At 32.5% G+C, this 12,728-nt stretch overlaps 1 protein-coding gene across 4 annotated transcripts in view; it reads right to left on the reverse strand.

Moving 5' to 3' along the window:
* The window catches only part of LOC135850000 (A disintegrin and metalloproteinase with thrombospondin motifs 9-like), a 41,649-nt gene that overhangs the window by 24,391 nt on the left and 4,530 nt on the right, over nt 1-12,728 (reverse strand). For 2 of the 4 annotated variants that reach the window (XM_065370677.1, XM_065370681.1), the window contains exons 2-3: nt 3,126-3,263; nt 2,462-3,031 (exon numbers count right to left, since the gene is read on the reverse strand). In XM_065370677.1, coding sequence (XP_065226749.1) covers nt 2,462-2,681 — 220 coding nt within the window. In that variant the 5' untranslated portion in view covers nt 2,682-3,031; nt 3,126-3,263. Of the gene's footprint in view, nt 1-2,461; nt 3,032-3,121; nt 3,264-7,856; nt 8,121-12,728 lie in introns of all 4 variants that reach the window. The other 2 variants (XM_065370678.1, XM_065370679.1) reach the window with 2 other exon arrangements.

Raw genomic sequence — 12,728 nt, forward strand, 5'->3', positions numbered from 1 at the left:
ATTGTACATTGAATGATCTGCCAGTTGATATTAACATTTTATTATAAATGTTTTCAGAAATCATTGGATTTAATCCAACTAGAGCCAATTTAGAAATCTCTAATTTAGGATTTCCAATAAAATTTCAATCTTACGAAGTGTCGGATGACGTGAGAACTGAAAATCTTTCTACAACGTTCAAAGAAAAGTGAAAAACGATTATTGCCTTCATAATCGATTACGAGCCCTTTTTTGGTTAAAGAAATTTTAGGGAATTTCTGAACTGGCATTTTCTGATTTAAACTAAACCAAGCTAGATCGAATAAGAACGTTCTAAAACCTTCCTGATCAAAATTTCTGATCGTAAAGTTGATTTTTGGATTTTTTGGTGAATTTATTGAAAATTTAAAAAATTTAAAAAATCTGCTTTAGAGGCGATTTTTCAACTTGTTCATCAAATATAAATTTTGACCAAAATTAATCCCACATATCAAAAATAATCATTGGTTTTGAGCCATTCTGGAGCTTTTAGCGATTTTTCAATTTTCTCTAGAAATTTCAAATTGCTCTGGAGAAGCCAAAAATGGAATTTGAGAGCAACAACTTTAATTGGCATTTTCTGATTTGAACTAAACCAAGCTAGATAGGTACAAAAAAAACATTCTAAAACCCTCCTGATCACAATTTCTGGTCTTGAAGTTCATTTTTGGATTTTTTGACGAATTTTTGAAAATTTGAAAAACTCAAAAAATCTGCTTTAGAAGCGATTTTTTAACTTGTTCATCAAATATAAATTTTCACCAAAATTAATCCCACATATCAAAAGTAATCATTGGTTTTGAGCCATTCTGGAGCTTTTAGCGATTTTTCAATTTTCTCCAGAAATTTTAAATTGCTCTGGAGAAGCCAAAAATGGAATTTGGGAGCAACAACTTTAATTGGCATTTTCTGATTTCAACTAAACTAAGCTAGATACAAAAAAAAAAGTTCTAAAACCCTCCTTATCACAATTTCTGGTCTTGAAGTTCAATTTTGGATTTTTTGGCAAATTTTTGAAAATTTAAAAAATTTAAAAACTCTGCTTTAAAATTGATTTTTCAAGTTGTTCATCAAATATAAATTTTGACCAAAATGACTCTCACATATCAAAAATAATCATTGGTTTTGAGCCATTCTGGAGCTTTTAGCGATTTTTCAATTTTCTCCAGAAATTTCAAATTGCTCTGGAGAAGGCAAAAATGGAATTTGGGAGCAACGACCTTTGATTGGCGTTTATTGGACACCCTCTTGACTGTTTCAGGTGGTTTCCACAAAATTCAAAAGTACGAGTTCAAAAGTAAATTTTGGTAAATTTGCAAATTCCAACCAAAAAAAAAAAATCAAATTCTTAGAGAACGTTCAATAATGAGCGAGTTTTTCGACAAGACATCGTTTTGTGTGTCTAAACGACCACTCGACTCGAAATTAATCGCAATTTAACCTTTTTGGAGTCTCCAGTGAATTTTAAAATTTTTCCAGAAATTTCGAACCACTTTGAAGAGGCCAAAAATGAACTTTAGGACTTCAAACTTTGATTGGTGTTTATTGGGCACCCTCTCTACCGTTTTAAGAGATTATTGCGAAATTCCAAGAGTGTTTGTTCAAAAGTGATTTTTTGACCAATTTTTAAATTCAAAACTGAATGAAAAAAAAACAAATTTTCAAAAAAATTACACAATGAACATTTTTTTTGAAAAGATATGGTTTGGTGTGATACATCATCACTTGTTTCAAAAACAATCTCAATTTGACAGTTTTTGGATTCTTCTGCGAGTTTTCAAATTTCTCCAAAAATTTCAAATCACTCTGATAAGTCAAAAATGAACCTGACCAATTCATCTAGAAAGGTCGAGAATGGTGCCCAATGATAAGTTATGGATTCTAAGTCTCTTCAAAGTGATTTGAAATTTCTGGAGAGAATTGAAAAATTGCTGCAGGGTCCAGTTGCTGGTGTGTGGGAGTTTGATTAAACACATTATTCACTATCACATTGATTCATTTGTCTCAAAAAAAATGTATATTTCGTAAAAATATTTTGAAGGTTTCCTTGCTACTGATTTTTTGAATTTTTAAAATTTTCAAAAATTCTCCAAAAATCCAAAAATGACTTTTGAGGGCTTTAACCTAGTAAAAAATGATTGCAATCTCTTTTTGATTGAGAAGAAGAACTTTCGATTTAATGACACAGCCTCCGATGGTTATTTTATTCCTGTATTTCTCACTAATGATATGCAAATGCATACTTATTACCTATCTATCTTTAAATGCATATAAAGCTATAGAGGTGTGCTTCTCAAATTAGAAATTTGTTCGATATCCCAAACTTGGTCGAGGTATGAATCAGTATTACGAGTACAATGTAAAATAAAATTAGACCAAGTTGCAAGTAAACAATCACACGTTCTACCAGCTACAAATAAGTATAGGCTGCTGCCATACTTACCAAATTTGGACGAAAAGGCGTTCTCACTATGAAACGTCCAATTTCCATCTTTGACTTGCAACGACGACGGCTGCTGTGCAGAAGTGGTATCGAATTTATCACTCGAAGACGAAAACACTTTCAGACCGATGGGAAAGGAAACAATTAAAAATAAGGCTATCGCGATCACGATTACAACAGCTACAGTAAAAGAAGGCAATCGTTTTAGATTCGAAGTCATTCTTGTAATTAGCACTACTGCAGCTACCGCAGTCGTCGTCTCCGCTGCTGTTTATGAACTGACGGACGAGAGTTCGTAGGACGACTAAATGTCTAGACAGCACTACGAAGATGCCTAATAGCAAGTACTTTAATCATGACGCTGCTACATGATCGCGTCCATTTAATTCCGCTCCGTATATATGTACGAGTACAATTCGATGACTCACTATATAATTGAATACAATGCAACGAAGCTTATGGCTGCTGGGATTGCAACTACCCGTACTCGGGTATTATGGTTCGTCGGTGCTTGTAGAGTTCAATGATTTTGATCTTTTTAAGCTGAGTAGACTGGAATATGGTATGCACCTGGATAGAAAGAGCGGTGTAGTTGGAGATGATTTTGGATTACACTTTCGTAAATGTAAGATATCCAATCCATATGTACGAGTTTTGTACCTACTTATGAGTCTAGGAGATCGTATCCAATCATTTATTCTCATTAGACGATCATGGTCACATCCTAGTCTGAGAGATGAAGCTGAGTTGGTCTACCGATTTGAATTTGCTGTTCCTTAAAAGACGACCAAGTTTCCAAGACCTGCAAATAAAAATCATATTTAGATTGTACCTAATATTCTGTATGGTTTTATATGCAAATAAATGATAATTGACAAAAAAAAATAGGAATCAGATAATCTCAGAAAAATTTTTGGATCCCATCTACCTATGTAGATTCTTAATGATTATCTGAGCTGGATCAGAATTTGTGTATTTATGATGAGATTGAGATCCAGTTGCATCAGATTGGATCTTCTCACTACTCGAATCTAATCAGATCTGATCAGATTCGTACTTTCCATGGATATTTGACTTGGCCTGGCCAGATCAAAGTTTTAATTGGATTAAATCTATTCAAACTTGATCAGATGCAACGGGGGAGATCTGATTAGATCTGACCAGATCAGAATGATAAGATCAGGTCAGATTGGTCAGATCAGATCAGACTTGTACATTCCTAGGAATGAATTCAATTTGACCTAACCAGATCTAAAATCAGGATCGCTGATTAGATCAAAGTTTTGATCATCCAACTGGGAAGACCGGATCGAATTTGATCAGATCTGAATAAATCTAATCTGATTGGATGATTGCAACTGAATAGAATTGGTCACATCCGATTAAACACATCTGATAAGATTAAACAGAAGAAACCTGATCAAATCTGGATCTGGCCAGGAAAAATACTCCTTTCTGCTCGATGGTATTTTTCAGAAAAGTCAGGAATAAATACCTATTTTTTTGGTCTGAAGATTTTCCCAAAAATTTAAAATTCCAATTTTATACGTACTTAATTAAAATTGAGCAACAAATTAAAAACTTCGACTTTTCAATTTTTGAACGTTCAAATTTGAAAATGGGGAAAAAATACCAAAACATAAATTTTAAATTTTTTGGATCATGAATTTTTATGCTTGGTATTATTTTTTGAAGTCTCCTGAATGGTTCTTCAGAACTAATTTGAGAACAAACCCAGCAGGAAATTTTGACATGCTACAAATTTTTAAAATTCAAGGTTTTAATAAAATATTATAAAATTTTTTCTGATGCTATAAAGTTGCAATCTTTTATTTCCTTTTGTGAAATAGAATTTTTGGTCATCGACACAGGTGTGATAGAGCCAACTCCTCCATAAAAATATAATTTGCCTCCCCTTTAATTTTAACAGCGAAATTTTAACACGAGGCAGTCTCAAAATATGATGTTTGCATAGGTGCCTTGTCACCTTGTGTATTTTTAAAATTATTCTTTTATTAACAATCCACATTTTGGTTCTTTGTTTCAGGTGAGCAATGAATTTCAAACGAGATATTTTAGAATGAGAAAAACTGAAAAAGTATATACCTTTCGTAAGCTTATTATTAGTGAAAATAGAACTATTCGTGTTATTTTCCATTTTCAACACTAAAAGTAGGTAGTTGAAAAAAAACTGTCGATCTCAAAAAAGAGATAAAAACCACTTTTTCAAGCCACAACATTGAAAATAATGAGTTCGAATATTGAATCCAAACTAGTACAATTTTTTTTTGCAATTTTGTTGCTCCCACCTTTTCCCTTCTTCTAGTTGGTTTTTATGGGAGAAAGTCCATAAATATTTTAACTCCTAACTTGAAATTTAAGGATGCTCCCAAAGTTGAAACAAATTAAAAAATGAAAAGGATTCAATTCATCCAACCAAAATTCATTTTTAGAAAACTGAACTTGATCAAAGTCGGTAATTTTTTTTTTGAAAATTTCTCCATTCTGTATCTAAATATATACTTTTAAATACCTCGGTTCTGAAACAAGGTTTATACAATTGTACGGAGCCCTCCCTCCCAAATAAACTGGAAAAATACAAAAAAAAATTAATACAACAACAAAAGTTGAAGTCTGTGAGAATTTTTGAAAATTTTCTCACTTCTTGTCAGAATTATTTTAAAACAACCCTATTTTGAAGAAAAAATAGATCGGTTCCCCAAACAATGTTTGATTCAATTGTGGGGACCCCCCCAAAATTGAAGAAAATGTTTACAAAAATACGAATAAAAACTTCAAGTACATAATTATGTGAAAATTTTTAAAAATTGTATCACTTTTGGTCGCAATCTTTTTGAACAACCCCATTGTTGAAAAAAAAACCTACCCCTGCCTTCCAAACTATGTTAATTCGATTGTATGGAGCCCCCCCCCCTCCAAAAAAGTTCGAAAAAAATCAACTTGAAAAATTGAAATCTAGAAAATTTTTCAACTGATGAAAATCCTTCTAAACAATCGTGTTATTCTTCTGGAAAAAAATCATCTTTGCTCCCAAACAAATTTTTTTGTTTTCTTCATTTTTCCAACTTTTTGGTACTTTATAAGAAGACATGAATATTATTGGCAGGCCCAGGGAGGTTTTTTCTCTTTAGAAAAATTCTAATTAGAAATCAAGTTAAACTTTTCGAGAAAGTTTTTACTTCTTTCGTGCTTGGATTTTTTTGTTTCGTTTTTTTGATTTTTTCCAATTTTTGTATCTCGATTCCAAAGTCTTTCTTTTTGGTTTTGAAAAATTTTATTAAACATCATGTGGATCCAATTTGACCTATCAGAATCTGATCAGGTCAGATTAGAGTTTTGGTCATTTAATAAGGGCAGGACCGTTGAGAAGGGGCAAAGCGTGTTTTCTGGGAGGCCTGGCAAAAGAAGGATCTGTGATGAAAGAACCTGTTAGGTATTTTATTTCTCAAATCACAAGTTTTCAAAAACTTTTGCTCTTCATTTTCAAAATTAATATCCTAAAAAAAAAACTTCAATAATTCTAAAATTTTAAAAACCAAAAATCAACTCCTGGCAAAAAAAACATAATTTTCAGTTCTCTTAAAATACAAATTTTCAATTTTTTCCCTTGTTCCGCTCAGGCCAATTTGTTTCTTGTTTTAAAATAACAAAATTCTCATTTGGACGCCCAAACATCCAAAACAGAAAATTAAAAATTTTATTAGTCGTCTAAATAGTTATCTATTATACCTATCAATTGGCGAAATTGGTATTTCCCCCTCTATATCAGTTGACAAATTTTCAATTAAACCCCTCTCCCCTCCCCCTCCCTCTCTCAAAAACCTCTACATAGTTTCGTCCCTAGAAATAGAGTCAAATTATATCGGAACCGAGCTCGCATAGATTCAAACATTTTCCCTGGTTACATACTTACTGGATAAATACTTAGAACACGTAATCGAATCCAAAACTTTATTTTTGGGAACTAGGTAATCAGAAATTAGCTGTTTCTCTAATCATCAGCATAGTGTCATTCGCGTTCCATTTAAAATTAGGTATCATATTTTTCTCTAGGTAAGTGTTCATTAGGGAAAAAACAAAATATATCAAGCAGTCTTAATTAGACTAATACCACACCCCTATCTAATGAAATCAGACAGGTAACTAGTCAAAAGTAGGAATCACTTTTTTTCACGAATTATTGACATATCATTCACGTTCTATTGAAAAACGATTATGCATTTTATCTTTTTCAACGACTCGTTTGAGGAAACGGAAAATATTATGCTTATCAGTAGTCGTAATGAGGCCTACACAAGCTCTTAGAGACGATTTAAATTATGCCGAGTTCATAGTAACGAATTTTCAAAATAATATGTAATACTCGTATAATGATTGAAATGAATCCTAAAGCTTCAAGTCCATTTTCAAAACAATGTTCCAACATAATGCACATATAAATAACTCACACCCCGATGGTAATTTTTACATCCATTTATCGCGTTTAAATCGAAGAAAAATTGAATGACTATTTTTACTGGGCACGTGCGCGGAAATATTATATCTTCACGGAATCTATACAACGTAAGACCAATTTCTCACTATCCCTTCATCAGTTTGAATGCTTCACACTCAACCATGCAGATTAGTTCTACGAAACGATCAGATTGAAGTGATTGGAAAAATAAACGATTCGGATTCTCAATTAGAATACCCACGCGTGAATTGAATTCAATGAGCTGAAATGTGACGACGTACGTAGGTAGGCATTGGAAATGGGGAATTCTCTGAAAATTGTACTACAATTTCACCTGTTTTCTTCGAAGAAAAACATACCACTCCTATGAATCCCAATGCCAACTTTCTAAGAAAAATATGCAGGGGTATTTCTAAAAAATTTTCATTGCATAAGCATATTTATTTGCTACATACGAGTAGGTTCAATCACGTGTGTCGTATACTTACCTCTACCTACCTAGAATATCAGCAAAATACATAATATGTAATATGGAAAAAATGATGGAAAATACTGATGTATGCAAATTTATCGGAGGGAATTTATTGTAACTAAAATGCGAGTTTAACCGCTTTTATTGCATTTTCATGAAACGAGTCACATGTGCAATAGTTTGCATATTAAAAATAGACGATGAAATTTACATTTGTTGATTGAGTCATAGTTACTTAATTAATTTCGTTTTTATTAAGAACTGTTTGTACACTTATGATTTTCACATGACATCGAAGACCGAAGAAAGTGACAAACAGAAATACTAGAAGAAGAGGCTGCAAATTTAATGAAGCTTGATTATTCGAGTCGAATTTTTCTTAATTTGCTTTTCAACTTTAAGAAATATCCAACATCGTGCATCGGGGTAGTATTTTTGAGAATTACTGGATGAAGCGAATTCGCAGCACCAAATTTCCTGGATCAAGTTAATACTCGTCGTATCTAGTCGGTCTGGAGTTATTTGAAAATTCCTGTAGAAAACCAGTCGAATGTCCAAAGTTTTCAAAATGTCCCGAATTTGCGAAAAATGCATCCGATTGTCCATAATTTGAGAAATAAATTGGTCGAGTGGGTCACTGACTAGCGCCAATCGCGTTTAAATTCGTGCTAAAGTTGAACTGAATACATTTCAGGTATCTTTTTCGAGAACTGGAATCAACAAAATATGACTAGAGGTTACAGAACGGCATGAAACCACTTTCAATTTTGACTTATTATATTGTTGAGAATGAGATAGAGAAGTAAAGTGAATTTCAGCACTCCAATTTCATTGGGTGAAATTTTATGAAAAATTCCAGCTCTCCAAAATCTACTGAAGGATCCAGATTGGCTCAAAACGATTTGAAAACGTTTCCAATCGATTTCAGGAGTCAAAAAGAGGGTACATTCCAAATTTGAATTTCCCAAGTCGATTTGGTGATTTTCTTTTCAAAATTTTGGTTTTTGAAAAATCCACTAAAAATTGAAAAATGTACTTCAACACCAGAAATTTTAATTATTCCTTGAATGTTTTTTCGATTTAGCAGTGTCTGGTTCAAAAATTTCTCAGCCAGTTGGGATATCTGTTTTGGTAGTATTTTTGTAAAGAATTAGCTACTGTCGACATGTTGGGTCTTTTATTACAGCTTTTACAAAAGAAGTAAGGTGCACCGGGGCAAGTCAGAATGATTTTTCGCAATTTCAACTTTGACCAGCTGTTACTCCCCTTCTAATGAACCAATATGGATCAAATTTATTATGTAGGTTCCCATAAGGGTTCTTAACCTATGGTGAAAATTTGAGCGCGATTGACACAGTAGCTTTCGCTCAGTGGAATAAAATATAAACTGTGCTGACTTACCCCAATTGGGGGAAGTCAGAACAGGCTAAACTCTGCAGAGGCGTAGATCACAAACCGAGCGTCCTAGAAAAATTGCACAGAAACAAAATTGTAGAGAATTTAATTCTCTTTGAGATCACTCTCATCAGATTTTCACTAGGACGCACGGTTCGTCCGCTATATGCGAAAAACTAAGATATAGAAAGTCTGTATTTTAGACCAAATTCAAAATAAGTTCAAAACAACAACAAAATACAATTGAACCAAAGACATCTAAAATGAAACTGAATGGCGAAAATTTTTATGCCGTGATGAAGTAGGGGTAGTACCCTCAAGTCACCTTTAGTGGCACTTCGCCAGATATAAACCTCTAGGCGCTAGAGCAAGTTTTCTAACTTACCCCAAATTCCAACTTCCCCCGGTGCACCTTATAGTCTTTTGGAATTTTGACGAAAAACTGGTATTTTTTTCGTAATTTTGACCAAAAAAAAAACGGATTTTGTGCAACAAAAGAAGTAAGATTTTCTTAAAGTCTTTATTGCAATTTTGGCCAGAAAAAAACAGCCTTTTTGGTCATTTTGATAGAAAAAGAGGTATTTTTGGAAGTTCTCATAAAGCATACATCTAATTTATATTTATAATATTCACAAAAAGGTAGGCTATTTTTGCAATTTTCACAAAAAAGTAGGTAAAATTTTTAAGGATTCTGAAAAAAAAATAGTGTTTTGCAAGTTAAAAAAAAACAGATTTTCTGTATTGAAAAAAAAAACTGTTTTTTTTGCTATGTTGATAAAAAAAAACAAGTAGTTTTTGCGTCAAAAAAGCAAGATTTTCAAAAAAATTTTACATTGAAGGTTTTTACCGCAATTTTGAAAAAAACAAGACACAATCTACATTACAAAACAACGTTATCGAAAAAAGGTTACAGGCTAGCTTCTTTTCTATTGGTTAATAGAATTAAGGGTTTTTATATATATATAAGCTGTATTCAGCTTAGAAAATAGTCTTGTAAATATCTACAACCAAATAACATCTCTCTTGTTAACTTGGTGTTCGTGTTGCTTTCTTGACTCGCATTCTTTCTCTCTCTTGCTTCTCTCTCTTCTCTCTCGCACCCATTCAACTACTTGCGGGCCTGATAGAAAAATAGTTTTTGTGTTGAAAATTTTTACTAAACGTGGGTATTTTAGGTATACAGTTTTTACAAATGAGTAGAATTTTTTGCATTTTTTACAAAAACCAATTTTTTTGGAATTTTGATGAAAAATTGATTTTTGTTTGCAATTTTGACGACAAAAAACTGATTGTTTTGAGAAGGAAAGAAAGATTTTCTGAAAATTTGGATCCAAAAAAAAGTTGTTATTCCCAGAATTTTGGGGAAAAATAAGACTTTTTGGGAATTTTGATAGAAAAACAGTTTTTTAACATTTTTTACAACAAAGTAAGTACTCAAGTTTTTTTTAGAGATTTTGATACAAAACCACTTTTTTAAAAAAAATTTTAAAAAGCACTTTTTGGCACAAAAAGTAAAATGTTCTACAAAAAATTGACCAAAAAAAGGGTTTTCTGCACTTTGGCAAAAAAAACAACACTAAGTACTTAAAGTTTTTTTTTTTTTTTTTTTTAAATTTTGACAAAACATGGGTAGTTTTTTACAATTTTTACAACAAAGTAGGTACTAAAGTTGCTTTTTTAAATTTTGATAAAAAACCCAATTTATGTTTAGAAATTTTTAAAAAAGCATTTTTTTGGCACAAAAAGTAAAATTTTATGAAAAATCGACAAAAAAAAGAATTTGCTGCAATGTTGGGAAAAAAACAAAACTTTTTGGCAATTTCGATAAAAAAACACGTTTTTTTTTTGAAATTTTGACAAAATTTGGGTAGTTTTTCACCAAGTACTTGTACTTACTTGAGTTTTTTTAAAAATTTGATAAAAAACTATTTTTTCAGCAATTTTGACCAAATTTTGACCAAAAAAACACATTTTTGTGGTACAAAAAAGCAAAAATTTTCGAATAAAAATCGATTAAAAAAAAGGTATTTTCTGCATTTTTGGCACCAAAAAAGAGTTAGATTTTTTGGCAATTTCGATAAAAAAACTTTTTTTGTGGAAATTTTGATGTTTTTTTTACAGTTTTTACAAAACATGAGATTTTTTGCGATTGCGGTAAAGCAAGTAACATTAATTGTTTTGCAATTTTGACCCAAAAAAAGAAAAATTTTCTTTTCGACAAAAAAGCAAGACTTTCTGCAAATGGCCAAAAAAAGTATTTCCTGAAATTTTGATAAAAAACAAGAGTTTTTGGCAATTTATATTTTGATGATTCTGAATGTATAAAAACAGATTTTCCTTGAAAATTTAGATGAATCAAGTATGGTTTTCTTGCATTTTCGACCAAAACGAGGCTTCTTTAAAAGTCTGATCAGAATTTTGCCGGCATTATTGTGCATTTTGAGTAAATGGGTTCGAGAAAACTTGATTCGAGAATTTTGGGCTTCGGGAAAACGGCGATTCGGGAGTTTTTCTTTACCTATATTGAAAGAGCATGTCTTGAAACCCCCGTAACCAAAATTTCAGTTCCTAAAAGTTCATTTTTGGAATTTTGGCGGATTTTCGAAACCCTGTTTCAATTACGATTTCCAAACTTACCGATTCATTAATATATTTTTTTTTTGAACGAAATGAACTAATGTGAATTATTCCTTCAAATTCAACTCCCTCACCCCCATATCAACAATTAAGTTACTAGTTTTGGTCCATTCTGGAGCCTCCGGCGACGTTTCAATCTTTTCCAGGAACTTCAAAATCATTCTACAGATGCCAAAAGTGAACCTATAACGTTGATCGGTGCTCATGAAGCACCCATTCGATCATTTTAGGTAGATATAGTGCAAAAGGGTACCCCCGGATAAGATAGGCAAAATGCCCTTAACCTCGGATTTCGATGAAACTCACAGGATATGTTTAGTACCCCCAAAAAATAATTTTGGGCCCATAACCCGCTCCCCACCCCACCCCCCTCAGGCAGGGGGGCCAAAAAACGCGTTTTTCAGGGGGAAAATTCTGCATCAGCGAGTAATTGAGGTAAATTTATTCTGTAAACGAATATAGTTAGAGGATACATGGGGGTACCTCTCTGAATTTTTTCAGAATTTTTCATCGCATGGGGGGAGAAGGAGGGACAAAAGAAAACTTTAAATCGACATTACTCCGGAACGAAAAAACATACCAAAACGATTTTTTCGTCAAATATGTATTTTTAGGTCTACTTTCTATAGAAATCATCACCCGGCCATTTGGAGTGGTGGGTCAAGCTCAAAAGCTCAAAAAACTCTCAAAAAACCACGTTTTTTACGTTTTTCTCCAAAAATATGGACAAATGGCCGAAATCGAAGAGAACCAAGTTGTTCAGCGTGAAATTTTACCTCAGAATGGGTAATTGAAAATTCATTTATACCGCGCGATCGTATGGTAAAACTACACGCGCAGAAGTATTTTTGCTTATATGTATGTATCAAGATAGCTAAAAGGGTATTCCTGAGTAAAATAGGTAAAATGCCCCTGTCCTCAGATTTCTGAAACTTTGATGAAACATCGTTGGGTACCTTTAAACAAAATATTGGAGTCAAAAAAAATTCCCCCACCTCACCTCCCTTGCTCACAATAGTGAAAAAACGTTTTTGGGGGGAGGGAGATCCTTCAACGAGTTTTGTAAAAAGAAAATATATATTCTGAATTCACTTAAAATATATGGGGGAGACAGTATAATGAAAGTACCTACAAACCTACATACATATTTGAGATTCTGCGTCGATCTATGCTATTGCGGATGCCGTCAAAATCCAAGTGCACTTTTAGAGTTCTACTGAGCCATTGAAAATTTGCAAATAGTTTTTTTTGGGGGGGGGGGTATTAGTAGTTGGTGTTTTGAAAAT

Source organism: Planococcus citri, chromosome 1 (assembly GCF_950023065.1).
Source record: "Planococcus citri chromosome 1, ihPlaCitr1.1, whole genome shotgun sequence".
NCBI lineage: Eukaryota > Metazoa > Arthropoda > Insecta > Hemiptera > Pseudococcidae > Planococcus > Planococcus citri.